Source organism: Nuphar pumila, chromosome 13 (assembly GCF_984573655.1).
Source record: "Nuphar pumila chromosome 13, dmNupPumi1.hap1.1, whole genome shotgun sequence".
In the NCBI taxonomy this organism is placed as follows: Eukaryota; Viridiplantae; Streptophyta; class Magnoliopsida; order Nymphaeales; family Nymphaeaceae; genus Nuphar; species Nuphar pumila.
Genome location: NC_143261.1, coordinates 29,684,490 through 29,710,063, shown reverse-complemented (window position 1 = coordinate 29,710,063; position 25,574 = coordinate 29,684,490). Strand labels below are relative to the sequence as shown.

The 25,574-nt window shown below is 36.9% G+C and overlaps 2 protein-coding genes across 4 annotated transcripts in view; one reads left to right on the top strand and one right to left on the bottom strand.

Annotated features, from left to right (window-relative positions):
* Window positions 1-4,317, top strand: part of LOC149818229 (helicase-like transcription factor CHR28) — a 49,596-nt gene extending 45,279 nt beyond the window's left edge. For 2 of the 3 annotated variants that reach the window (XM_089985372.1, XM_089985373.1), the window contains exon 9: window positions 3,818-4,317. In XM_089985372.1, coding sequence (XP_089841498.1) covers window positions 3,818-4,014 — 197 coding nt within the window. In that variant the 3' untranslated portion in view covers window positions 4,015-4,317. The remainder of the gene's footprint in view (window positions 1-3,817) is intronic. The other variant, XM_089985375.1, reaches the window with a different exon arrangement.
* A 1,407-nt stretch (window positions 4,318-5,724) lies between these two features.
* On the bottom strand, window positions 5,725-24,311 carry LOC149818228 (phosphatidylinositol/phosphatidylcholine transfer protein SFH3-like). The gene is made up of 15 exons (XM_089985371.1): window positions 24,268-24,311; window positions 23,741-23,872; window positions 22,452-22,698; window positions 16,284-16,383; window positions 15,202-15,468; window positions 14,884-14,961; window positions 14,671-14,772; window positions 14,531-14,580; window positions 14,082-14,181; window positions 13,879-13,977; window positions 13,632-13,742; window positions 11,427-11,568; window positions 9,005-9,360; window positions 6,904-6,978; window positions 5,725-6,141 (listed from the first exon to the last, which is right to left on the bottom strand). The coding sequence occupies exons 2-15, from the start codon at window positions 23,787-23,789 to the stop codon at window positions 6,124-6,126; spliced, it is 1,794 nt and encodes a 597-aa protein (XP_089841497.1). The 5' UTR covers window positions 23,790-23,872; window positions 24,268-24,311; the 3' UTR covers window positions 5,725-6,123.
* Between the last annotated feature and the right edge of the window lie 1,263 nt (window positions 24,312-25,574).

Here is a 25,574-nt window from a genome sequence, read left to right as displayed (position 1 = left end):
TATTTCATGATTTTCAGTAAAGAGTCAAATGTTTGCTAAAATCTAACAATGATGGTTACTAATTTAGAGAAAGTACATGGGAAGTTAGTGGAAGAGAGAGAGGAAATACATGAAAAATATGAAAAGAAACGTGAGAAAAATATATAGGAAGCATAGACCATGCATGTGAGAAGCATAGAAGAAGGTGGGGGAATAGGGATTGTCATGAAGTTTCAGAAGCGTGGAGTATCACGTTTCTGAAGCAATTTTTCAGAAAAACACGCTTCTCACTTACCTAAGAACTGTCACACGGACTCGGCTAGGGGGTCGACTCACCCGTGTCGACACGCCCCGACAAGGGTGCGGCTTCGGACACGGGGCAGACTCGGTCAACGCACTTGGGCCGAGTCCGTCCACTTTATAGACTCAGTCAACGCACCTGGGAGAGGGGAGGCAGGAGGTTGGTGACCTGTCGGCGTCTCCGGCGAGCCGGGAGACGAGGTGGGTGTCAGGATTTACCAAAGGGGAGTGAGGCCGCCGGCAAACAGAAGAGGATGAGGGAAGGAGAAGAAGAAGATGACAGAGGAAGAAGAAGACATGGAGAGGGGGAGAGGTCACCTGAGAAGGTTGCGGCGACGTGGCTCCAACGAATGTTGCTGGCGAGGAGAATCCGTGGAAGAGGAAGGAGGAGATACTGGTCGGGGCTGCCTGGGGGTCGTCGGGTGTGTCTGCCGGACACAGGGAGGAGGAGGGTGACAGAGGGGGTACGAGCAAGGGAAGAGAAAGGCGAGGGCTCCAGTGAAGCTGCCAGAGCGGGGGCGGTGGTGGTCGGACAGGAGAGGAGAGAGGGCAGGCGGCAGAGGTGGGGAGGGTTTTCTCGAATGAGAAAACCCTAACCGCCTTCTGTTGCTTTATAAAAGCACGAGGGGGGGGGGGGGGGGGGGGTAACCCGTAACCCGGTCCGGGACCCGACCCGGGTCCGATCATTTTTTTTTTTTTTGGTTTTACACTCATCAACTATTATGTGTGTGAACTAGCTTAAAGGCATAACCACCCTCATATGTCAAGTGCTGAACATGGTCAGGAATGGTAGATGACACATTTACTATCATTAATATTATGTTCTACGCCAGCTATCGATGGACCGTATCTTGCAAGCTAGGATGACTGCTTAGTCAAATATAACCATCTCATTTCATCATCTCAATTGAACAAATCAAGTTTTGTGTCCCTTATCTGCCTAAAGGAATGCTGTGCACTCTTGCAGGAAAAATAATGCTAAACCTTGATTGGTCTACTCGATTCAGCATCTGTTTGGGAACAGCTCGAGTACTTGCTTATCTTCATGAAGAATCAAGGATAAAAGTTGTGCACAGAGATGTCAAAGCAAGTAATATTTTGCTTGATGCTGAGCTTAATCCAAAAATTTCTGATTTTGGTCTGGCCAAGCTTTATGATGATAAGAAATCCCAAAAAGTATATATGATAAGTTTTGTTGTTTATCACACTCACAAGCTTCTTTATGTGTTATATTTTAATAAGTTTGTGTTGTTAAGAATTACTTTTTTATTTTTGCTTTAAAATTTATAATCTTATTATTAATTTATTCTTATATATATATATATATATAGCCGAGTCCCCGTGTCCAAAATTTTTAAAATTGCACCGCACCCGTGTCGCACCCATGTGACATAGCCTAAGAAGTTTCCGGTAACTGTGGTACAAACCACCATAGGTCTGAACTGGGCATTTCTGACACTTTTTTAATCTGACTCTGCAGATGTGTTCGGCATGGTCCACTTTCTAGGAATCAACACTTGGACTATGTCTTTTTGATGAAAAATCATGATACTCTCAGCCTTAAATTTACAAAAATTTTGGGATGTTGATTTGCTTTCCCTAAAAAAACCTGCTTACAAGTTGTAATCAGACAATCCAATGGGCCAATTCCTACATAACCAAGTATGTAAATAATTTTCCAAAAATCTAAAAAACTGCCAGTTTGTACACAATTCATATATGCTAATTCCCCTCTTTCTATAATAAAGAAATAAAAAATATATATAAAGAGTAATGCTAGGGTGCACCGGGAGTACCTACTCACATACTAGAAATCATGGTTGTGGGTTGTATCTTCTCAATTAAACCTTATGGATGTACTCAACATAGTTTATTTGATAGGAATCCTGCTTTGGATCATGTTTTTTGGACAGAAAATAGGATTTTTTAAGGCATGAAATTTTGACACATTGTGAGCCATTGATTTTTCAAGGTCTTAAAAAACATACATGTATGCTATGTCACACGGACTCTGCTCCAAGGTCGACGCACCCGCGTCGACACGCACCGACACGGGTGCGGCTCGGACTCGGTCAACCTGACCCTGGGTGCGGTCAACGCACCCAGGGTCATTTTGGTCCATTTTTTGGATTTTTTTTTTAAAATTTTCTGGGCTACAGAATAAAAAAAAAATAATTTCTTGGGGGGTGGGGTGGGGGGGTGGGGCGCTGTGCACAGTGGACTGTGTTGTGCACACAGTCACAGGCTGTGACTGTGTTGTGTCTTTGCACTTTTTTTTTTTAAATATATATATATATATATATATATATATATATATATATATAGCCGAGTCTCCGTGTCCAAAAATTTTAAAATCGCGCCGCACCCACACCCGCACCCATGTGACATAGTATGTATGTTATAATCACATGATCCAAAGTGACTAACACATAGCTGCTATCTAGGATATCTGATGCATCTAGGGAATGAACGAACTCCGCTTATGTCAATGTAAGCAAACCCTGACATGCAGGAAGCACTTACGATTGCAAGGGTATCACACATAAGATCCCAATTTTGCCAAGGAAGGAGCACAAGAGCACGAGACTGTGTTATGGTCTAAAATCCCTTCACTAAGATTAGCAACTAGAAGAGAATAAAATAGTCTTACCACAGATGGTTTTGATATTAGGTCCTAACCACCCTAATAGGATGCATGGCAAATGAGCCAAGCAAATAGTAGCCTAACGAGAGTGGCACAGTGAAGCGGGACATGTCCTGCATCCCAATTGCTGGTACAAAACAGATACAATGACCAGACAGCGCTACACCTCAATGAATGGAGAAACAGGAAAAATTGCCATCTTTGTATAGATGGAACTACTTGATGATGATGACGAAACTGTTGGGATAAGGTATTGTGGCATGTTATGAATAAAGAATTGTAGATTCTACCATAAGTTTTTTTATTTGGATCATGCCAATATGGTGGAATGTTCACTCGATAAAACTGTTGTCTTATGTATCTAAAATATTCTTCCGTTTCTTTTTGTCCTGCTGAAATGATTCTTTTGTTGTTTTAAGCTTACTTTTCTCAATAAAGGTTTTTTTGCGCTGAGAATTTTCTTAAAAAATGCAATAGAATCATCTTTATCCATTCCCACATAATCCCATTTGCTATTTACCGTGTGTAGTTGATCACAAGTACAAATCTAAGTGGAAACTAGGGTCTCTAGGTACACCAGAACTTTCACAAGGTAGTTGCAGCTCCAAATTGTTGCCCATCTATGGGTTCTAAATTCTTGTAGTTGTAGGGTATTCTTGGTCCTCTGCCAGGTTTCATAGATGGCATTTATGAAATTCCAATGTAGAAAAATAGGTACCTTAATCTCGCTAGAGCCTAAGCCCTATGTATTTATAACATGACATTTATGTGCCTAAGCATTGAAGTAGTTAACGCATATAGTGCACCCAGAAAATGTATAATGTTAACCTTTCTTCAGTAGTGTCTCAATTTTTTTCTGCTTGTATATTGAAATTTGTCTGAATTGATTTGCAGGAGGAAAAAAGGAAAATGGTGGCCTCTGCATTTGCAGAGGACCAAACAGGCAGCTTTGCAACTCGGCTTACAGTGGAAGACTTGAGGTACTTGTTCATGGTATGATGCTAGCCTGTCCAGAGCGCCTTTTAACATTAATACCGGATATGATTTTGATAGGGAAAATTGTTGTTTCATGTAATATGAGCAATATTTGATCAGGATTGATCATTTTTGTGATGCCGCATGACATCTGTATGTATTGATTGTAAATATTGTCTGCTTATACCGGAAGATACACGGAAGCACTGAGAGCTTTGTAGTCTCATGTAAAGTTTCTTATTCAATGCCCCCTTCAAGCTTGTGCACCATGCTTCTCGATCTTTTCCCGTCTAACTGTTGCCCGTATAATGCACGTTATTGGGTACACAAAAGGATTATATCCCACAATTTCACTGGTCGTATTCCATTGGTGCTGTTCTATGCTGAACATGTTGATTTCTTCTGCTTTGCCTTCGACCCTGGTGCTTCATGCTCGTGCAGAACGAACTCGCGTGGATGCATGTAAATGTTCACTTATGTCGAGCATCCATCTTGCGTATGTGCACGTCACAGGCCTATCCCTTGTGGTACTCGCTTCTTTCCAGATGAGTGAAAGCAGATCCAATCACGTTGCTGCCGAACTTGGATTTGTTTTTCATCTAATTGGACACATCTGAAAACATGTCCTTAGGTATTTGAAGGCACGTTTGAATTGTACATCGCATGGAGTAGAAAATACATTCTCCATGTAATCATTTGTAGCGATAGCTGCCGTTCAAGAAAACTGAAGCTTCGGTGGATGCTGACCGGACTTTGATGTGGATCAGATCAGTTCCTGGTGCCTGCTCTCCTGCAGTTTATGTTTTTGATCTTGCAGTCTGAAAACAGATTCTTCTATTTGATCCCTTGCATCACAAGGGCTCTTGAATAAGGAGGGAAATTGGAAAGTTATGGCATTGGCTTGTGGCCAACTTGGGGACTCAGGTTTGGTTTATGAGGAGCCTTTCCTTAGGCTGGAAAGTGGTATATCAAATCAATTCGTACGCCTCAAACATTATGACGAAACCACCACCAACTACAAGAGTTGGCATAATCCTTTCAGTCTTCGTGGAGAGTCGCAGTCTTTCAATCACAATTCATTATTATGACCTTTTGGTGCAAAGCTCGTTCATTCATTCCCTATAGAACATGTTTAGATTCGCAGCTTTCAAGTGCAAAAAGAACGAGATCAACTAGTCATTGATTGATCGAGCTTGAGGGGTTACAGAAGACTAAATACTTTTCACAGAAGATAAACATGATTACGAGTGAAAGAGGATGGAGAAAGTATGTTAGTAAAGCAAGGCTTGGGGGGCGTTCGGCTGTAAATGGGGTTACAACATGGAAACTTTGGGTCAGGTGGGGAGCTTTCTGCGCACAAGCTCTTTCTCGTGTTTGTGTGTGCCACACCTTTCTGGTGTGGGCCTCACAGAAAAAGCCCCCTTTACAACGGAAAGGTAAAGGGGGCTTTCTCTGTGACACACAAACACCCCCTTGGTGATCTACAACCGTACAGAACCCAAATGTCAAAGCATTGCAATTCCCGCTGCAGGTTGTGCAAAATTATAGGGTGTACTTTGGCATTAACCGAAAAGTGAAGGCACTCATAATACTGATTCAAGTTTGGGTCGTAGCTGCAATGTATTTGGCTACAACCGTACAGAACCTAAATGTCAAATCATTGCAATTCCCAGCTGCAGGTTGTGCAAAATTATAGGGTTTACTCTGGCATTAACCGAAAAGTGAAGGCAGTCATAATACTGATTCAAAGTTTGGATCGTAGCTGTAATGTAATTGGCTATTAATCTGCTGATAAGCAATTAGAAACAAGGTTCAAATGATTGCAATTTTAACTGCAAATGCGAAGTTCTAAATCTTGTTAGCAATTATATACAAAAGGAATGCGCATTTGATTGTAAAGTTCTGCTGCCGGCAAAGAGGATGACAGTATGGAAGGAGAAAAAGCTGAGCAGTGTGACTTACATTGAGATATATAAACAATCAAATGTACAAGCATGAACCTTGTTCAGGGTTTTGAATGTACAACGGGTGGGTGAGTTGGTTGTTTTTACAAGGGAATTAAGAGCGCTACAAGAACCCAAAGTGATGCTTTCAGCTACTGAACTATCGCCATCTAGGGTGCACTACACCACTTTTCCTGGCAGCACGATGCTTGCATTCCTCTCCCACAACCGCCCTTCCATGTATGTCAGCTGAAAACAATTGAATTTCTTCTGAACTGTAACTTACCAGCAGAATGGTTTCTGTGAAAGGAAAACATTTCAAAAAGTCTGATGTTATTATAGAGTACGAGACAAAATAAAGTCTTTGAAACAGAAAATTTTCAAAATTCAATATTTTTTTTATTAGTTACATGGAGTAACCCACAGCCTAGTAACAGGTGGATCATAGATCGACCCCAGGGGTAGAAAACTCCATGGCTAGGACCGTTGCCCCCAGGGCCTATTCTGGCCTTCAGCTTATGCAAGGAGGTAACACCCACAGGTTTCGAACGTTGACCACCTGTATGATAGCCAAGGCCCAATCCCACTATGCCAACCCCCTTTGGGGCAAATTCAATAGTTAAGAGTACATGTTTTGATTGCACCTACATGGACAGTCAAGTAGCAGAAAGAAAAGAAAAGGAAAAGAACTAGTAGTACTTTTCTCATGTAAATTGGATTAGAAAAAAACCTTGGCATGCTACTTCCACGTACAAAATGGCACAGGTTGTTCAGAACAAACCCTAAATATTCACTTAATATGATGTTCAAGCTTTTTCTCTTTTATGCTTTTCTACTACTAGATGCTTACTCTCATCGCAGAAGACTGTCAGCAGTTTTAAAGGAAATACTCACTGGCAACATACTAATGATTCAGTGACTCATCATTGGTTAACTGCTTTTAGAACACAGTTCTCTATAGACAAGATAAAACCAAAGGACCACATTACAAGAATAGAGAATGTTCATCAATTGGAAAGACAAGTTCTGGCAATCGATATGGAAAGCACAGTAGAAGCATACCCTTGAGCTCTTTTTCTTTTTCTTCTCAAAATATGCAAGTAGCTCTCCTTGTCGCACAAGAGCTTCTTGTAAAGCCTACAGCATGCATAAACACAAACATGAAAAGATATATATTTATGAGTGTTCTAAGATGGACAGTAAAGTGTATAAAGTTATTCTAGGATACAGGTGTTGGAAAGAATCTGATGCAATTACTACAACAAGAAATGTGCTAGAAACTGAAAATGTATGCAAAGTGAGGTTTTTAAAGGTGTGAGGTGTAGTGAAGCATTTAATAAGGTGCAAAGCCTGTAGGCATACCGAAGCGTAAGCCTCAATCTCTCTTAAGGCATAAAGTCTACAAATATAAAAAGTTTTAGAAAATATTAGAAAACATTTTTTACTTATAAAACATAAATAAGTAAAATAACTACAAATGTTCACATAAACATTATTAGACTCCCATTCATTAATATTTTTAAAAGCAAATGCTAGTAGAAAACTGCATTGTTTGAATTCATCATGTACATAATGATTCAATAGTAGTATACATTATTATTCAAATTTAAGAACTTTTACCTAAATATTTGAAGTGGTCAAGAATGAGAATGAGATTAACACTGTAAGAGCTTGGAGAATTTTTTTTGTTATTTACCATTCATTCACCCTTTTGCATTTATTTTTTTCTGATGTTGGGGAAAGGGAACCTTTTGCATGAATCTACACCTTTTTATTCTTTTTTCAAAATTCATTTTTTAATTTTTTAAACCATATAAGGTCATAAAGCTAAATAGATACATAGTTTTGTAATTGTGTTTAATCATGATGATTTGGGTAAGAAATTCTAAGCTTTCCCACTTGATATGAAATAGATAATATTATGATTATCCTTTGCTTATTTGCTTTTCTACTTTAGTTGGTGCATTGTACTTATGTAGCCGATGTTCTTATACAATGAGAGTTATCAACGATTGCAACAGTTTTTTTTTAGATATTTTTTGAGGGGAAACCCCATTCAAATAAAATGTAAATCTATTTTCTTATTTTAAGCTCTGTATAAAGTTTTCCTTCTATCCTCTTGAATTTAAGTTTATACCAGGATCTTTTATTTCATAAAGGACTTTGTTTTCACGTAAAATAACCTTAAAAGAAACTAGATTACACAAGACTCTCAATTAGAAGCTAGATTTTGAGAGGTTTAAGCCTTTTGGTAGAGAATCTCAGCCTCAACATGGGCCTTAAGTTTCCTTAAGTAGGAGGCATAAGCCTCTATACCAACCAAAGAGCCTTAAGCATTTGAGGCAGGTAAAACCATGAGGCATAGAAGGCATAAGCCTCTAAAGCCTCACTTGTAGCCTTTCAAAACCATGACACAAATATGAAGTGTGTGAGCATGTGTGCATAGGGTGCTTTTTTGTGGTACTAAACCACCATAACCTATGGTGGTATACTCTTGATTTATATATAGTAATCTTGATCATATTTTTGTAGTTATTATTTTCATGTGTTAAAAGTTGACTCCAGCATGATGTTTCTGGCCAGTTTTAAATCATCATCATCTTCATGAATTGTGAGCAATTGAATTTTCACCATCTTGAAAATGATATCTTATGGTATATTGGAGAACCTATTGACATAACGAATAAATTGGGGCTAGACCCATATACACAGTCAGATCCATACAAATAAGGGTGTGTAGCACCGTAGTAGATTTATCACACACACACACATATATGGATCCTGTATCCTGCTGGCTAAGACATAAATAGGATGGATGTGTTCAAGTTTTGGCTTAGGCCTTCGACCGAGCATGTGTGCCACACCCTTGGCAAGGCAGAAATTGCATGAGAAAGGGGAGCAGTCCCTAACTACACCATCATCCTGGTTGACAAGGCAGGTCCGTGATCCTAGAGTTTGAATTAGGATAAGAGAACACAAGATCTTATCTAGTCCAACCCAAATCCAGATCTCACCCTCTGGTCGCACTAGGATGGTTGATCTGAAGTCTGAACCTGACCTCACCTATTTTAAGCTCTAAAGACGAGTATGCACAAAGAAAAGAATGCTACCAGTGGAACAGGAACCTCTCTCATAAACTCTCCTCAAGGTATCATATGATTACCTTCTTAGTTTCCATGAGTTCATCTTCCAGAGCACTGACACGGTTTAGTGAAGCATTCAGAAGTTCCTCCTTATCAGGTGGCATCTCTGTGTGCTTCATACAAGCACTGCTAACCTTTTCTTCCAAGCCACTTAGATGTTTCACAATGGATGCATATTCAGCAGAAGAAATAGCAGGTGTTGGCAAAGAACGACAAGCTCCATCTCTCATTGATGAATCAGCACGGAGAGCAGGAGTACCATAATCCAGTGCTGCTTCAGTGAGCTTCTTTGGCTTTGCACGTGTAAAACGAACAACAGTAATAGCACCCACAACAAGGGACATAACCCCAGAAAGTATCTGTGTGCTGATTCCTTCTGGAGAAAACAAGCATGAGAGAGAGTTTAGGTAGTACCAATGTCAGCTTTAGTTAGTTTCACTAAGATTAGGTCAATGGCCCATGATAAAGCAAATTTAGCAAGTCAAAATTCAAGTGAACATATGGGGGCAATCCAACTTCTGTAACTTTTGGTATTAATACTTTAGGTACGACTAAATTAAACAGGCACTCAATATTGCCGCCATAATATTGATTATTTTATTTTTCCAGAAATGTGCACAATACAGATTGTACTGTAAAACAGACCTATAAAAATTCCATCGCAGGTTGGCACAAAACATCCGATATACTAAGAACATGATGAAACAGTATACTATTTTTCAATAACCTTTATGACAGTGCAAAATTAAGACCGAACAACCAGACAATAGTAGACGAATATTCACAGCCAAGCCTGAATAGTAAGTTATGTGATCCAGATAGTCCAGAAAGTTTAAACCACCACAGATGGTCCAGAAAGTAACATAAAATAGCCTGGGCTTGAGTTTGTACGCACACATATATATAAAGAAGTTGGATTGCTCATGTACCCCTGCCATAGACTATCCAATAAAATGAGTATATTGTCAAAAGTACCAATATATATGTTCTACATAGTTTTCTAATGAAGAATGTGTTTTGGATCATATCATTGTGATGTGTAAGAAAGATTTTCAAGGGCATCAAAATCAATCTCTCAATGCACCTAAATTTTACAACTTGAAAAATCATATTTTGTTTCTAAAGGCATGATCCAATGTATGATTCCTAGCAAACAAACTATCCCTAACACACCATGAGTTTAGATAGAGAGGGAGATGTTCGTTACCCTGGGTCATACGGGGGTGCCGAGGTGCACCAAAACTTTGGGAACACCAACTTCTCTCTCTCTCATATATATATAGGGTGACCATAGCTTACAGTGGTACATGCTTGACTTACATAGATCTAAGCTCCAAAACCAAATCTAGTCATTGGATTATGCTTAGCATATACTATTTATTATTTTCATGTATTAAAGTTGACTCAAATATGATGTTTTATACCAATTACCAATTTAAAACCACCCATACTTTCATGAATTGTGAACAATTTTCACCATCTCAAAAATTGAATCCTATGGTGTAGTAAACAAGATAAAACCTTCTAAGATACTAAATAAATCATGCTAAACACATTTGTATGGTTAGATTTACCATTTGGTGGCTAGATCTACGCAAACAAGAATGTGTAGTGTACCACAGTAAGGTATCATCATGGTACAGAATCACCACATATTTTCCCATATATAAGTAGGTGTACACTTGTGCCACATTGATTATCCAACTAATTGATCAGATGGTCAAAAAAGTTTTACAGATGTTATCTATGTTAAGGGTTGTGTTGTGTATAATATGTGCATCACTATTATTGCGCTACCCTTCTTTATGTATTACTTGTACATTGCATTCTTTTCAGGGGTATTTTTGTCCATATAAAAGTAGCTTTAAGCCAATGATTTTTGTCTTGTAGTGTAGTAGAAGGGGCGTACCCCTTATATGGTGCAACCTTCTTCTTTTCTCACTTAATGACTCTTGAAGCCTCTTCTCATCTTCTTCCTTGTGGAGCCTGCTTCTTCTTTAACAATCTACATGTTTTGTTTAGTGAAAAACAGGTTTGGGATCATGTGATTGAAGCAAGAAGGATTTTTCAAGGGCTTCAAAAATCAGCAGCTCACAATGTACCAAAATTGATGATTCAAAAATCATGATTTTACTTCGAAAAAAACACAATCCAAGATGTGAACCCTGGCAAACAGACTATGCTGAACACATCTATGATGTCAGATTAATAGAAATGCTGTTGACCTGACTCTACATTAGTGCACACCATAACCAGTGCATATGTATGTATGTATATATTTGTGTGTACAATGCTTTTGCGTGCATTACATGTATATGGGCATGTATGTATTTAAATAGATAGATACATATATACATGCCATTTTTTGTCCAGTTTAGATTAATTGAATCACTGTATTATCCTGCAATAAGTATAAAATCCATCCAGCATAGGCTTGTGTACCTCTAGAAATTGCAGGACTTTGAGATGAAGGCTTCACGTCTGGAACTTCTTTTTCCCAACTACAATCAACAGCCTTATCAACCATTGGGGTGCAATTAGACTCTTCATAAGTTTTCTGGAAATTTCCATTCCCGATGTGTGCCTGAAGAATTTTTAATAGAAACTCAGAGCAGAAAGAGCACCAAATACATAAATTGAAAAAAAACTGCATGTTTTGAAATGATGGAAAATACTTCGATTTTTCATAGATTCAAAAACCTCCACCTATAAAAGATAAAATTAATAAGATTTTGGCTGTGGAAAGAAGACGGATATGCTAAAATTGGCTTCCGATATTTACGGAAAAAATGGGAGAAGAAATAAGGGCCTGGAAGTGGGTAAACACTACAGCTTTACACAGAGAAAATTGCTGGTATTAAACTCAACAAGGAACCAGTGTAGATTAAAGAGAAGGGCGTTGCATGTTTCAAAAGGATGGAAAATGTCTTGAAAGGATCTCATTTGGTAAACATAGTTGCTTGCACTTACATTTTCATGCTGCAACACACAAAGAGAGAGAGAGAGAGAGAGAGAGAGAGAGAGAGAGAGAGAGAGAGAGGTCTGCTATTTAAATCTTGATACTAATCTCAGATACGTTTGTCAAAGATTTCATAAGGTTAGAATGTGCGTTGTTATGATAGTGAGAGCAAGGTCCTTCTGTCAGGTTGGAACTTGAAGGTATTCAGTTCTCTTTGTCAGCTCCTTGTGCATTCTAAGCCGCACATATCAATTTGTTACTGTCAAGCTTCAACTTCTTAATGGTGTGGATCTCATCCACTAAGTGAAAATTGTAGCAACTATCTGATATTAAACATCTACAAAAACAGCTGAATGGTACAATTCAGCAATGATGCACCCAATGTGGAGATTGCATTCTAGATGAGAAAAAAATGGCACTAAATATATATATATATATATATATATATATATATATATATATATATATATCAAGAGAGAGAAAGAGGTAGCTTCCAACACACCAGGGCCACGCATCGCGCATGATGGGCGGCCCTGGATCATGGTGTGCATGTTAAAATCTATGTCACATGGGTGCGGGTGTGACACGGGTGCAGAGCAATTTCAAAAATTTTGGACACGGGGACACGGCTATATATATATATATTTTTTTTAAAAAATATATACATATAACAATAATAAGATTGTAAATTTTAAAGCAAAAATAAAAAAGTAATTTTATTGAAGTAACAACACAAACTTACTAAAATAAATGGACAAAAATAGACTCGGTCAAAGTTGACCGAGTCCAAAATGTGGACGGACTCTGCCCTAGTGCGTTGATCGAGACCGACACTTAGTTAACCGTGTCCACCCCGTGTCCGAAGCCGCACCCGTGTCGGGTACGGGTGACGCGGGTGCGTCGACCTTTTAGCCGAGTCCGTGTGATTTAGGTTAAAATGCTTTTAGTGGCAGGTGGAAACCACCCTTAAAAAGTCTTTTTACAGACTTTGATGCATGTGTCATCCATCGCGCCCGCGTTGGCAGGGAGTAGCGTTGTGGTTGCTCATTGGACAGGAGATCAAGTTCCCAGAGTGGCAGCTCCACAGATTGATATATCATTCACTCACCAACTATGGCAGTTCCTTTTTCCATCTCCCATGCACAATGATCCAAGGTGTAAAAAAATAAAACTTCAGATTTCTAAAATAAGCAGTCCATGCATAATAAAGGACAATTATTCCCATGGCTCAAATTCCACCAACAAACGCCCAAAGTTTGATACTTCTTGCTGATAATGAACACAAACGCCAGAGATAAGGGGAAACTGATATTGAACACAAATCCCAGAGATAAGGAGAAATCAAACTTAAAGAGAATCCAAGTAGATGTGACAAAATATGACAATAATGACAACCATGTTAAACCTGCATGATTATTATATATGGAAGATAATGCTTTGAAATAAATCATGCCTTTAGTAATTGGGAATTGCGGGTAATGTAAACTGTAAATTTCAGCCATAGGAACCTCTTTACTGATTCCTCTGATGGGCTATTGAATACTAAGATTTTTAACTCCAAGAATACTACTACCAGTTGCAAACAAGCAAGGTGGAAAAAAGTAATTTGGATTCCGTCACTTTTACACCAGAAGAATAACAGATACATAAATGTCCAGTTTACGTATCAGGAAGTATGAACAGCTTACTTCTTCCTGGACAGGAGACAAAAGAGGATGTTCTATAAACTCCCTTCCAACCCTTGGAGATTTCATGTCCTCAGCTTCAAACAATGGCTCTCCAGAAAAAGAATCGAAACCCTTGTAGTGATAAGAAGAAAATGAATAAATATCAGTAAAGATAACAAAATACAAAATATAATACATGATAAAGACACCCAATACAACAGAAAAACACAGAGTAAAGAAAGGTAAGCAATTGCTGAAGATTGAAAACCTTTGGGTACACTATATCTGTTTGAGAAATAGTCTTCTCATCACTGCCTGAAACAGTCACAAGTTTTCTGGCACATTTAGCTTCTCCATTATGAACCATCTGCAATAAAATTCAGAAAATAAGAATTTAATGAGTATAAGATAGAGTTAAAATGGGGTACTGCTCAATTTTTGAAATTTGGGTAAATGAAAACAAAACATAACCTTCATTATTTCAGGATCTTTCCATGGGCCTTTATCTGAATTAAGGCAGCCACCATCATCTGCACATGTGCAGGTGCCTCCCAGAAATTCTGGCAATTGACTAGTATAAACCGAAGGAAATAGACATGTAAGCAAAGAGTACAAAGACAAGAATGACATGATTTTCAATACAAAACTTTGAAATTCAGGAATTGATTAAGAGGCCGACCTGTAGCTTTAAATGAATGGCAAGTAAATAAATGATAAACCTCCCTTTTGAAGATAGGATTTAAATATCATGTTCTTCAAATAGTTTAATGAAGGTAAATAACACATAAGGAGAATTCAGATGTGTGGTTTGTTCTTAAATTTATTATATAAAAATATCAAAACAACCATGCATGAATCATAGAGGTGCTTGTGATTACTGATTCACTCCAAAAGACAAAAGTCAGCAATTTTAATGTTACCTGGAATCGATTACTTCAAGCAACTTGTCCTGGTACTTGTTTCCGAGGACCTGAAAAGAAACAAAGATAGATAAACTATAAGTCTACAAACAATAAAAGCATCATGTCTGCAATGCTTAAGAATGTAGTTTTGTGCATACATGGATTTTTGAGGTGGTTTTGGGATCAAGGAAAGTCTTCACAGTATTCCAAAGAAGTCTGAATCCAGAACCTGCATTTATGATGAACATGCGGCACAATGTCTGCAATGTAGCACCAAGGTGTTCAGTGAAATAACAGGTATCATAACTAATAACAAGAAACCATATTCCCTCCCATAAGAACCAAGAACCTGAGCAAGAAAAGAATAATACCTCAGGGTAGTTATCACCATCGATTTTCTGGATACGCATTACAAGGTCTCTTGCAGCCTTACTGAAATTTTTAAGACCCTGAAGGACAAGCATGTGGCTTACGTACGAGGCAAGCATACTATAAATTACACATACATATATATATATATATATATGTATATATATATATATATATATATGTATATATATATATATAGATAGATAGATAGATAGAGAGAGAGAGAGAGAGAGAGAGAGAGAGAGAGAGAGAGAGAGAGAGAGAGAGAGAGAGAGAGAGAGAGAGAGAGAGAGAGAGAGAGAGAGAGAGAGAGAGAGTACCACGCCCTGTACATCCAGGATTGTTGTGCTTGAGTCAATGTGCCTTTTTGCTGCTATGGAGCAAGCAGGGAATTTCAAGGCAAAGATTTTCTCAAACTCCTGCACATGATACTTTACATAACGCTCTATATTTGTTGCTTGCATCAACTTGTTAGGATCAACCTTCCCCAGTTGCTCTATATAAACAGGCCTGCCTTCCTTATCAACCCCATGATGACCTTGTGGATAGTATTTCTGGACCTCATCAACTTCTTTGAAATCAAAATCCTATCAGATATGTAAACAATCAACTAATTAAATGAAAATATTGACGATTAAAAAAGGACAATTTGCAATAGCCTGATAAAGATGCATAATGCTACATGCATATGCAAAAGAAGCCACAAATTTGTGCTCCCAAACCTAAACAGCCTATTTCCTTAGATTCTAATAAAGGAGAGGCTCCAAAACAACTTTGCTAGGGAAGGAAGATTCTGAGTTCCAAAATATGCAAGAAATCCATCCTTGTCCAAATATATGTTGTTTTCCATAAAAAAAGAAACATTCTAATGAGTCACGTTCATGGGTAAAGATTGCTGAAAGCACCATGAACGTACCATCACATGGATGGGTGCTGAATTCATATTCGCAAAATTTCAATTCTTTCACCACATACATACCCCTAAGTGCAACATTACACACCGTCTTCATGTGGTTTCAACATTTGATGGTGAACTTTTTAATTCTAAAATAAACCTTAATATAGGTGCATGATAATACGTATAAGTTGCTTAACCTGAATATTGGCACATAGTAGATAATAAGAACTAAGTATTGCACTGGTAGATAAAGAAATCCATATCGTACAGAATGTAAGTAAACACTATCAACACTTGAAGAAACAACAAGCATGTATGACCAACAGAAATACTGATATACTGCTATGACATCCCTTAGTTCAGTGATGCAGTATATCGAAACTGATTTCCAGAAGATGACATTAATCTAAGCAAAAACATCCATCTGAACATCAAAAAACATATCATATAGAGAAATATCCAAAAAGAATGTAACAATCTTGATCAGCAGATGACCAGGATTACCTCCAAAATTGTGTCAGCACCAAATTCCTTCCTCCACTGAATCATATCAGCCCACATTTGTTTGGTTTTCTCAATATCAAATTTTCTTGCTTTCAAAAACCTGCAGCATCACATCAATATACTAACATAAAATGAGACCAACTATTATCATAAAACCCAGCTTGAGCATTTAGATACAAAAGTTGAGGCATTATTATGAATATATAAAGCTACTCATAGTTCTGTTGTATAGAAGAGATAATTACACAATGTAATTAGAATAGGTGAAAAGAACAAATCCAACAATATACCATCTAGAGTTTTGCAAGTTTTATGTATACTCGTTACATAAAACATATAGATGCATAAATAAGAGAAATGCATGGACACATGCAATACAATGTTAACGTACATGATTTTTCAACAACCATTTCACTCCAAATACTGTGTATTGAGCTATGTCACATAAGTGCGGGTGTAAAGGGTGCCACAGCAGTTTCAAAAAACTTGGGTGCAGGGATGCAGATATATATATATATATATATATATATATATATATATATATATATATATATATATATATATATATATATATATATATATATATATATATATATATATATATATATATATATTGTGTGTGTGTGTGTACATATTTATGTATATAATATAGATAAAACTGAACTTGGTTTGGGTTAACTGAGTCCAGTTTCAGACAAATGGACCGCACCTGACACTATAGAAGCCCGTGTGCAAGCGTCGCACCCATGTTTGGTGCGGGTACTAGTGAAATGCATATTCAAGTTCAACATTGATGAAGCAATTATGATGGACTCAGAGTTTGCCAAATGGACCGCACCTGACACTATAGAAGCCCATGTGCAAGCGTCGCACCCATGTTTGGTGCGGGTGCTAGTGAAATGCATATTCAAGTTCAACATTGCTGAAGCTATTATGATGGACTCAGAGTTTGCCAATATCCTTATCAAATGCCTCATTAAATAGAGGGCCAGAAAAAAGCTTAGACATTTTCAGCACCAATTGCAACAACATGAATGTGGTATTTAGATTAATGCCATACTCACATTATCATTGACAATTGGAAATATTACAATTTTATCATGATATTTTAAAAAACTGATATTATGCCAAAAAATTTGTTATTTTCAAAATGTCATATACATATCGTGTTTTGTTTAGGATATTTAATATGACACACATTTTTTGCACTCTTTTATATTATTCATATTTTTATTGATATTTATTTGCCAAAGATTTTCCCAGGAAAACAAGATATTTGGAAATATCACGAGATTTTTCCTTGCCAATATTTTCTAGAGAATGAGATTTGCGACTATGGTAAGATGAAAGAGATGCACAGCTTAGATTAGCATATATATATTGTGTGTGTACATATTTATGTATATAATATAGATAAAACTGGACTTGGTTTGGGTTAACTGAGTCCAGTTTCAGACAAATGGATTCCGGTGAGGTTGACCGCACCAGACACTATAGAAGCCCGTGTGCAAGCATCACACCCATGTTTGGTGCGGGTGCTAGTGAAATGCATATTCAAGTTCAACATTTAAGAAGCTATTATGATGGATTCAGAGTTTGCCAATATCCTTATCAAATGCCTCATTAAATAGAGGGTCAGAAAAAAGCTTACACATTTTCAGCACCAATTGCAACAGCATGAATGTGGTATTTAGATATTATTAATGCCATGCTCACATTATCATTGATAATTTGAAATATTACAATTTTATCATGATATTTTCAAAAACTGATATTATGCCAAAAAAATTGTTATTTTCAAAATGTCATGTACATATCATGTTTTGTTTAGGATATTTAATATGACACATTTTTCTCACTGTTTTTATATTATTCATATTTTTATACCAATATTTGCCAAAGATTTTCCCAAGAAAACAAGATATTTGGAAATAGCACGAGATTTTTCCTTGCCAATATTTTCCAGAGAATGAGATTTTTCCTTGCCAATATGGTAAGATGAAAGAGATGCACAACTTAGATTAGTATGTGGCTTGTCACATTCTTGCTCTACTGTAGAACTTCATTAATCATTATCTAGGCCTCATATTTCAGAATTCTACCTCTTCATCTCAAGACAACATAAGTTCTTCATTTGATGAAAGGTTATAGCCAAATAGCCTCAGAAAATTTCAAAATTCAAGTACCTCAAGGAGGAAATGCTGTTAGTTTAATCTAGCTTTCTAAGTGAAAAAAGAAAGACTACTGATTCATTACAAAGTAGTATTAACTAACTAAAAAGCAAAAGGGTACAACTAACAAAAGTTCATGAAAACAACAAATTTCTAGGTTAAGGAGGAACCTAGTCACTGAAAATGCCATGAAGGAAATGTAATATCGTGCATTTTCACATTTAGTTAAAATTGAGATTTTCGAAAATTTGGTTAAGTATAGAAGAAAAATCGGTAGAACCTCGATATTAGGCCGATGTTCCTTGAGTCTGGGCTTGGCCTAGGTCTCATTGACAAGGTCTAGATGAGCCAATCGAAAGGTGATAAAGAGTTTTATTTTCAACTTTTAAATTCAAGCGAAATTTGGGTTATATTCAGACGAATTTCAGAGACGAAATTCGAGTTATATATCGTTGGATGCATTTTGAAAATTTGCGTATAATGATATTTTACTTTTTTAAATTCGGGGTACGGTTGGCCCGAAAATCGCAATTTTTCAAAAAAGGACCGCCTCGATGGGCCGGGTCCGGATTTGGATCGGACTGAATCCAATGCATTTGATCCAAATTAATATGGATCTGGACTCTGTTCAAGACTCATATTAATTAGGAATTGATCCAACCCAGGATTCAATTGAAGTTTGGGTATGGATTTGGATCTTGGATTCGGATTCAGATCCATACCCAATAAGAATTCAGTTTTAAATTCATTTTTTATATTTAAATTGAAGTTAACTAGAGTTAAAAAGACTCCTAGAGGGATAAGGTACCCTCTGAAAGTTTTTGGATATTTAATTATTAATAATTAATTAATTTATTTTTAAATTAAAATTAATTCCGAATTTCAGTTTTGGTTAGCTAAAATTAGACTCCCTAAAAGAGTCCCTAAATTGTTAACAGATAAGAGTGAGAAGAGTATTAAAAAAAGAAAAAAGACTTCTTAAGGAAATAAAATTGGAAAAAAGTAAAAAAGAAAGAGTTCTAACAAAATTGGAAAGTAAGTGGGAAAGAGACTCCCAAATAGGAGAGTACTCTCTCCATCCACTCTAGAAGGGGCTGGAGGCGTCACCCCACTATTCTCTATAAATACTTCAAAAAAAAAGAGGAAGAAGGAAAAGAAAGAAAAAGAGAGGAAAAGAGAAGGAGAAGAAAGAAGAAGGAAGAAGGAAGAAGGAAGAAGAAGAGGCCTTCTTCTCCAAATATTGGTTGATCCTCCGGCTTTTGCAATCTTCAAAGATAAGGTACGGGTTCGTTCTTTTGATTTGAATGGGAAAAAGAGCATTGATCGGTTTTCTATGCAAGGTTTTAGAAAAAAACCCAAGAGAAAAGAGTAAATCTGAATATTTACTCTAAGATACACATGGAATTAATGTATTTTCCTTTTCAAATTTTATTCTGGAATATAAATATGAATATATATATATATATATATATATATATATATATATATATATATGTGTGTGTGTGTGTGTGTGTGTAGATCGTACTCTTTTTTTTTTCAAGGTATTAGTGCACTAGATCTGGACCAGATGCGCATGTTTGGTACATGGCAGATTTGTCCAGCTCTATGGATCTACGACACTTTAAATACACACACATACAACAACAACAACAACTACGCCTTCATCCCAAAACAATTGGGGTCGGCAATATGAACCAAAAAAAGAAAATCATTCTGGGTCCACATGAATCCTTCTCCTCCAATCATTTCTATCCAATGCCATGTCCTCGGTGAGGTTCAAAGCATTCATATCCTTTCCTATCATCTCCATCCAAGTCTTCTTAGGCCTACCTCGACCTCTTTTAACTAATATATTTTTTCATTTGTCCATCCTTCTAATTGGAGCATCATTAAGCCTTCACCGAATATGTCCAAACCACCGTAAATGATTTTCTCTCATCTTATTTTCAATGGATGCAACGCCTACCTTCTTACGTATCTCCTCGTTTCGAATCTTATCTTTTATTGTATTTCCACACATCCATCAAAGCGTATACTTCGATTCCCCGTGTCCAAAATTTTTGAAATTGCGCCGCACCCATGTCACACCTGCACCCGCACCCGCACCCTCACCCATGTGACATAGCATGAAACAATAACGAATTACACAAAATACTACCATAAAATCACATATGAAGCATTTATGTCTCTATGAGCTGTATAAGATATCATCAAACATCAACTAATATAAAATCATAGATAATATTGCATGCATATCTCACAAGAACAATGCAAAATATTAAATATCTTGCAATTAAAAACGTGCCACAAGACTCATACTTTCATATTATATAAACAAAAATATTATGGCAATAATTGCATTCTATTTTCAATCAATTTTCACTGATTACTTGAGTATCTCATTGCTATGTCGGATCATTTGATGCCATCTTTGTTGGAGGAGTGTGGAGCCTGATTTCAACCTTGATATAAATATCTAATTTATGCGTATTCAAATTTGCGGTAAGTTGGCAGCGTCCAGCGAGACAATTTTTTTCAGAGGATACTTTTTAATTTTACTGATAATAAAGTTTTTTTACCTTAACCCACTTCCTTTGTGTGAAAAATGGTGAAAATGGATTTTTACTTTAGCAAGCCGCAAAATCCCTTTCCCTTATGCACGAATCGGCTCTCAAATCGCTCTCATGAGTCTAGAGTGCATAAATACCTGTCTAATGGCTTTTACACAAATGAGGAAGTCGGATCTCAAGAGGTCTTTAAAACCCAAACTGAAAAATTACGATTTGGTCATTTTTAAGAGTGTTGACCCTGTATCGTATGATGCACTTCATATCGTACGATACATAAGATAAAACTATGATATGCACTCGTATCGTGATATGAGTGTGTATCTTATCGATATTCTAAATAGTAATGATACGTACGTACGATACAGTATGATATGTACAACATTGGTTAAAACCATTAAAATAATAAAATATTATTTTTAAGTTTTTTTATATTTATTAAAATAGCCAATTTAGGGGTGATGCATATCAATTTTCTGCCGATACAATGCGTATCGGCCGATACGCACCAAATACTGATACCATTGGTCCAAAATCTACAACCGATGATAATCAATGGCATCCTTCTCTAACAATCAAGTTTTTCATATATCAATTAACATATTGGATTTTTATCATTCATTATGTGAGTGACATGTTTTGGATTATGAATTTTCTATGTTTAGATGTGTTTTTGAAAGTGCTAAAAATCAACTGCCAACAATACTTTGTATTGTAAATTTTAAATGCATTGTGAGCCATCGATTTTTCACGTTTCGAAAAACATGTTTATATGTCATAAAGTCTTCGTATAAGGCATATTTATTACTAAATAAATTATAAAGAATAAATATATGAGGTCCGATTGATGAGATGCGCTCAAGCATTGGAGAAGGGGAGCCGTCCAATTGTCGTTGGTTGTAGATTTTGGACCTTCATTTGGTTGGACAGTCCCCCCTTCCCTATACATATAACATTTGGTCATGGCGGTGTGAGGTACAAACACCTCCTTTTTTTTTCATTTTTTGGTTGCTTTTTCATGAAATTAACCTTACAGATGTGATCTACATGCTTTTCTTCGAGGGAATTGGCTTTTGAATTGCCTGATTACAACACAAACTCATGTTCTCATAAGGCTTCAAAAGTCAGTTGCCTACAAATAAAATTGTGTTTTTTCATCCTAAAAACATGATTCAAAACCCGATTCCTACTATTTGGAACATGCTGAACACATCTATGAGGTCCAATTAAATCAAAACAACCTGCACCTATGACTTCCAGAGGAAATATGACATAATGGAAACAATACCAAATGTTTTGCCATATATATATATATATATTTATTTATTTATTTGCGTGTGTATTATATCAACAAAGTGATAATTATGTATATCACAAAGTTTAAACACCTTCCCAGCTCATAAGTTGACAAAAGAAGAAAGAGATTTCACCTTAGCAGCATATGATAATCATCGTGCCTTGAGGGTAATAGCTCTTCCAGTATAAGTGCTTGGCGCAATGCATCAACAGCCTGCAACTCTTCCAAATCACGTACATCTTCAATGGAAACAGAGGCAACTCTACTGCTTCTCCTACCCCTTTTCGTCAAAGAATGTTTGAACTTGGTAGAGGCATTGATTGCTTTCTTTTTCAGAGATCCAATCCTAGTCTTCCTTTCATCTTCTGAGTTCTCAACATCTGAATATTTGGAGATATGACAAATATAACACCAATCAAGTAAAAATTTCCATGAGCATCATGGAGATGCATATGCCATTGATGTCAAAATTAAAGCAGGAAAACATAGTCCTTCAACTTACAAGCTCAGACAACCAGGCATGTTTGTAAACAAATTGATACTTCCCAAAACCATGTATTTATTGGATAAAAGGAAAAATAGGTGATTCCCATTTGCTTGGAACTCAATAACAGTTTTATGTATCACGAGGCTTTTATGCTAAAAAAAGTTAACTTGAAATTTCATCCATAACAACTCTTTACTGGTTGATCCTCTAACAACCATATGCTTGATAAAAAAAAGCATGTCCTCAGCCCCTGCAGGGTCACCTAGTTGGTTAGGGCAACCATTGGGATGTCCAGAGGCCCCTGGACATCACGATTCCCCCCTGGGATCAAACTCACGACAGGTATGGAGCAACATCATGGTGCTGGTCCACGCTACTGGGTTTTACCGCTATAGGGTGAGGCCAATTAGGGCTCAATCCTGGTGGGTTACTCGTCATAAGAAAAAAAGCATATTCTCATACCTGAGATACAATCCTAAAAATCGTAGCAAATACACAACTAACAGTAATTTATTATCAACCAAAAACAGGTGCAAACATTTCATTTTAGAGCTATCGTCAAATCAAAACAATTCTTCAGGCCTACAATGGGATTTTCTAACCACGAGCAGTTAAGGCACGTGAATTTCACTTTTTCTCTAGACTTGCTTTCCCTCCAAATTGCGACTTGGAGGACCTGGAAATCCAAATGCGTAAAGGCATCGCTGTAGTTTGTGGCAGAAAAGCACTAAGATTCTGCCAGACCCATGATTCTACTGAAGGAATTAATGTTACTGCCCATCAACATACAGTTACAAGAACTCAGCAATAGATAGAAAAACATATCAATGGTGTTAAACAATGATATAACAGCAACAGCAACAGCAACTAATACTTCAATTCTTTCAAAGATTTCAAAGCCAAAAGAATGTAAGACAACAGCAAAGGATAGGTACCAGGCCTAGCGAATCTGTCAAGAGGTCCTGACATTTGGATTTCACTCATGGTTGCTCCAGGTAAGTTCACTCTTATAAGAAGGAGAAGAACAGGATACTGAAAAGCTCATGCAATGAACAAAGGAAACCCTCCTGCATTTCACTCAACAAAGGAAACACATCATAAGAATTAATTGTACTTCTTAAGAAACATAAGAATTCGTTACATATATACATAAAATCTAAAATGAACACAAAAAATCTGCATAAATTAAAAAATTATCTAACATATCAATGTATAATTAAACTAAAAAATAAATAAACCTACAGCAACTAGCGAATTACCTATGAGTCCTCAGCTAAACTTGAAACTATTTAATCAAAAGTTCAAGAAAAGATAAACAATTAAAAACAAAATAAATTGGCATAACTAATCAGCACAGACGAGATTCAAATGAAAAAAGCAGAGACAAAGCCAAAACAAAAGCAACCGAGAGAGAGAGAGAGAGAGAGAGAGAGAGAGAGAGAGAGAGAAGGTGGGTGTGTACCTTTGAGAGGCAATATGGGTAGAGAGAGAAAGGGAGTATATGTATATGCTGATTGGTGACGCGGTGGCGGACTAACGCCCCCCTGCAATTGCGTCGAAGGGCAGCGAGGGACACTCCGCACACTCCACACCTTTGAAACAGTCTTTTGCCCATTGAGAGAGAGAGAGAGAGAGAGAGAGAGAGAGAGAGAGAGAGAGAGAGAGAGAGAGAGAGAGAGAGAGAGAGATTGCTGCAACGGCCGGACCTCCGATATGCGCGCAACTCCATCCAAGTGGGGAACGCCCTCCAACGTCTCTCTCTTATAAACTTAAAAAAATAGCGTAATTTCCACACACCCCCACAAAAAAAAAAACCCTTCAAAGTTATCAGCTATTTATAAAAATTAGAAAGCTGCCTCACGTTTTGGTTATTACATTCTGCTGCCTTCTTTTATAATTGATGCTTTAAAGACACCCTTGCTCTTAGAATCATTGACTTGAAGTAACTAAAATGCGCTCGTTGTTTTGTTTAGAAAAAAAAAAAAAAGCATCATGAGATGACATAAGCTGATTAAAATGTTATTTTATGTCTCCAGCGAGTATTTGAATTGCATTCAGATGGCTGTGTAATAATCCATAGTTGGTACTGGGGCCCATAGTGATAAATATGGCGAGAAATTGCCTGAAAGTTTAAAACGGCAATTTCTCGTGAGATTTTGAAAATATCGTGAGATTTATTAAAAAACATAAATACTGCAATTTAAACATGATATTTATGTTTTAAACGGCTATTTATCATGAAAAAACTGTGTGTTTTTTATTTTAAAATAATTTTTATTAATATTTTCTTCAAAAAATTATTATTTTTTATTGCCGATATTTTGCCAAAAAAAAGAAGCGAGATTTATGATTTTTTTTTTCAATTTCTTGCGAGTTTTTGAAAAACTATATTTTGCTGTTTTAAACTTTTGTCACTGTACTGGGGCCTAATTCATATTGTACACAAAAAGACTGAAGCAGATTAGGTCATGCTGAAAATGAGCGTTTTTGCTCATGCGGACATCGTGACCGTCTGTTTGCATTTTGGATGAATGCCACGTGGTTTTGTTGACTTTTGAGCTTTTTAAAATGCAAATCGGATGGCCACGATGTCAGCATTAGCAAAAAAGCTAATTTTCAGCATGACCTGATCTGCTTCCCTTGTCGTGATGTGGTCGTTATAGGCTCAATGGTCATACGATATTCTATAGGTTTATTTTTTTGTCCCTGCCTTTTTAGTTTATTGGCAAAATAATAGTCCCTGCCTTCTTCTTATGCCATTTTGCAAAT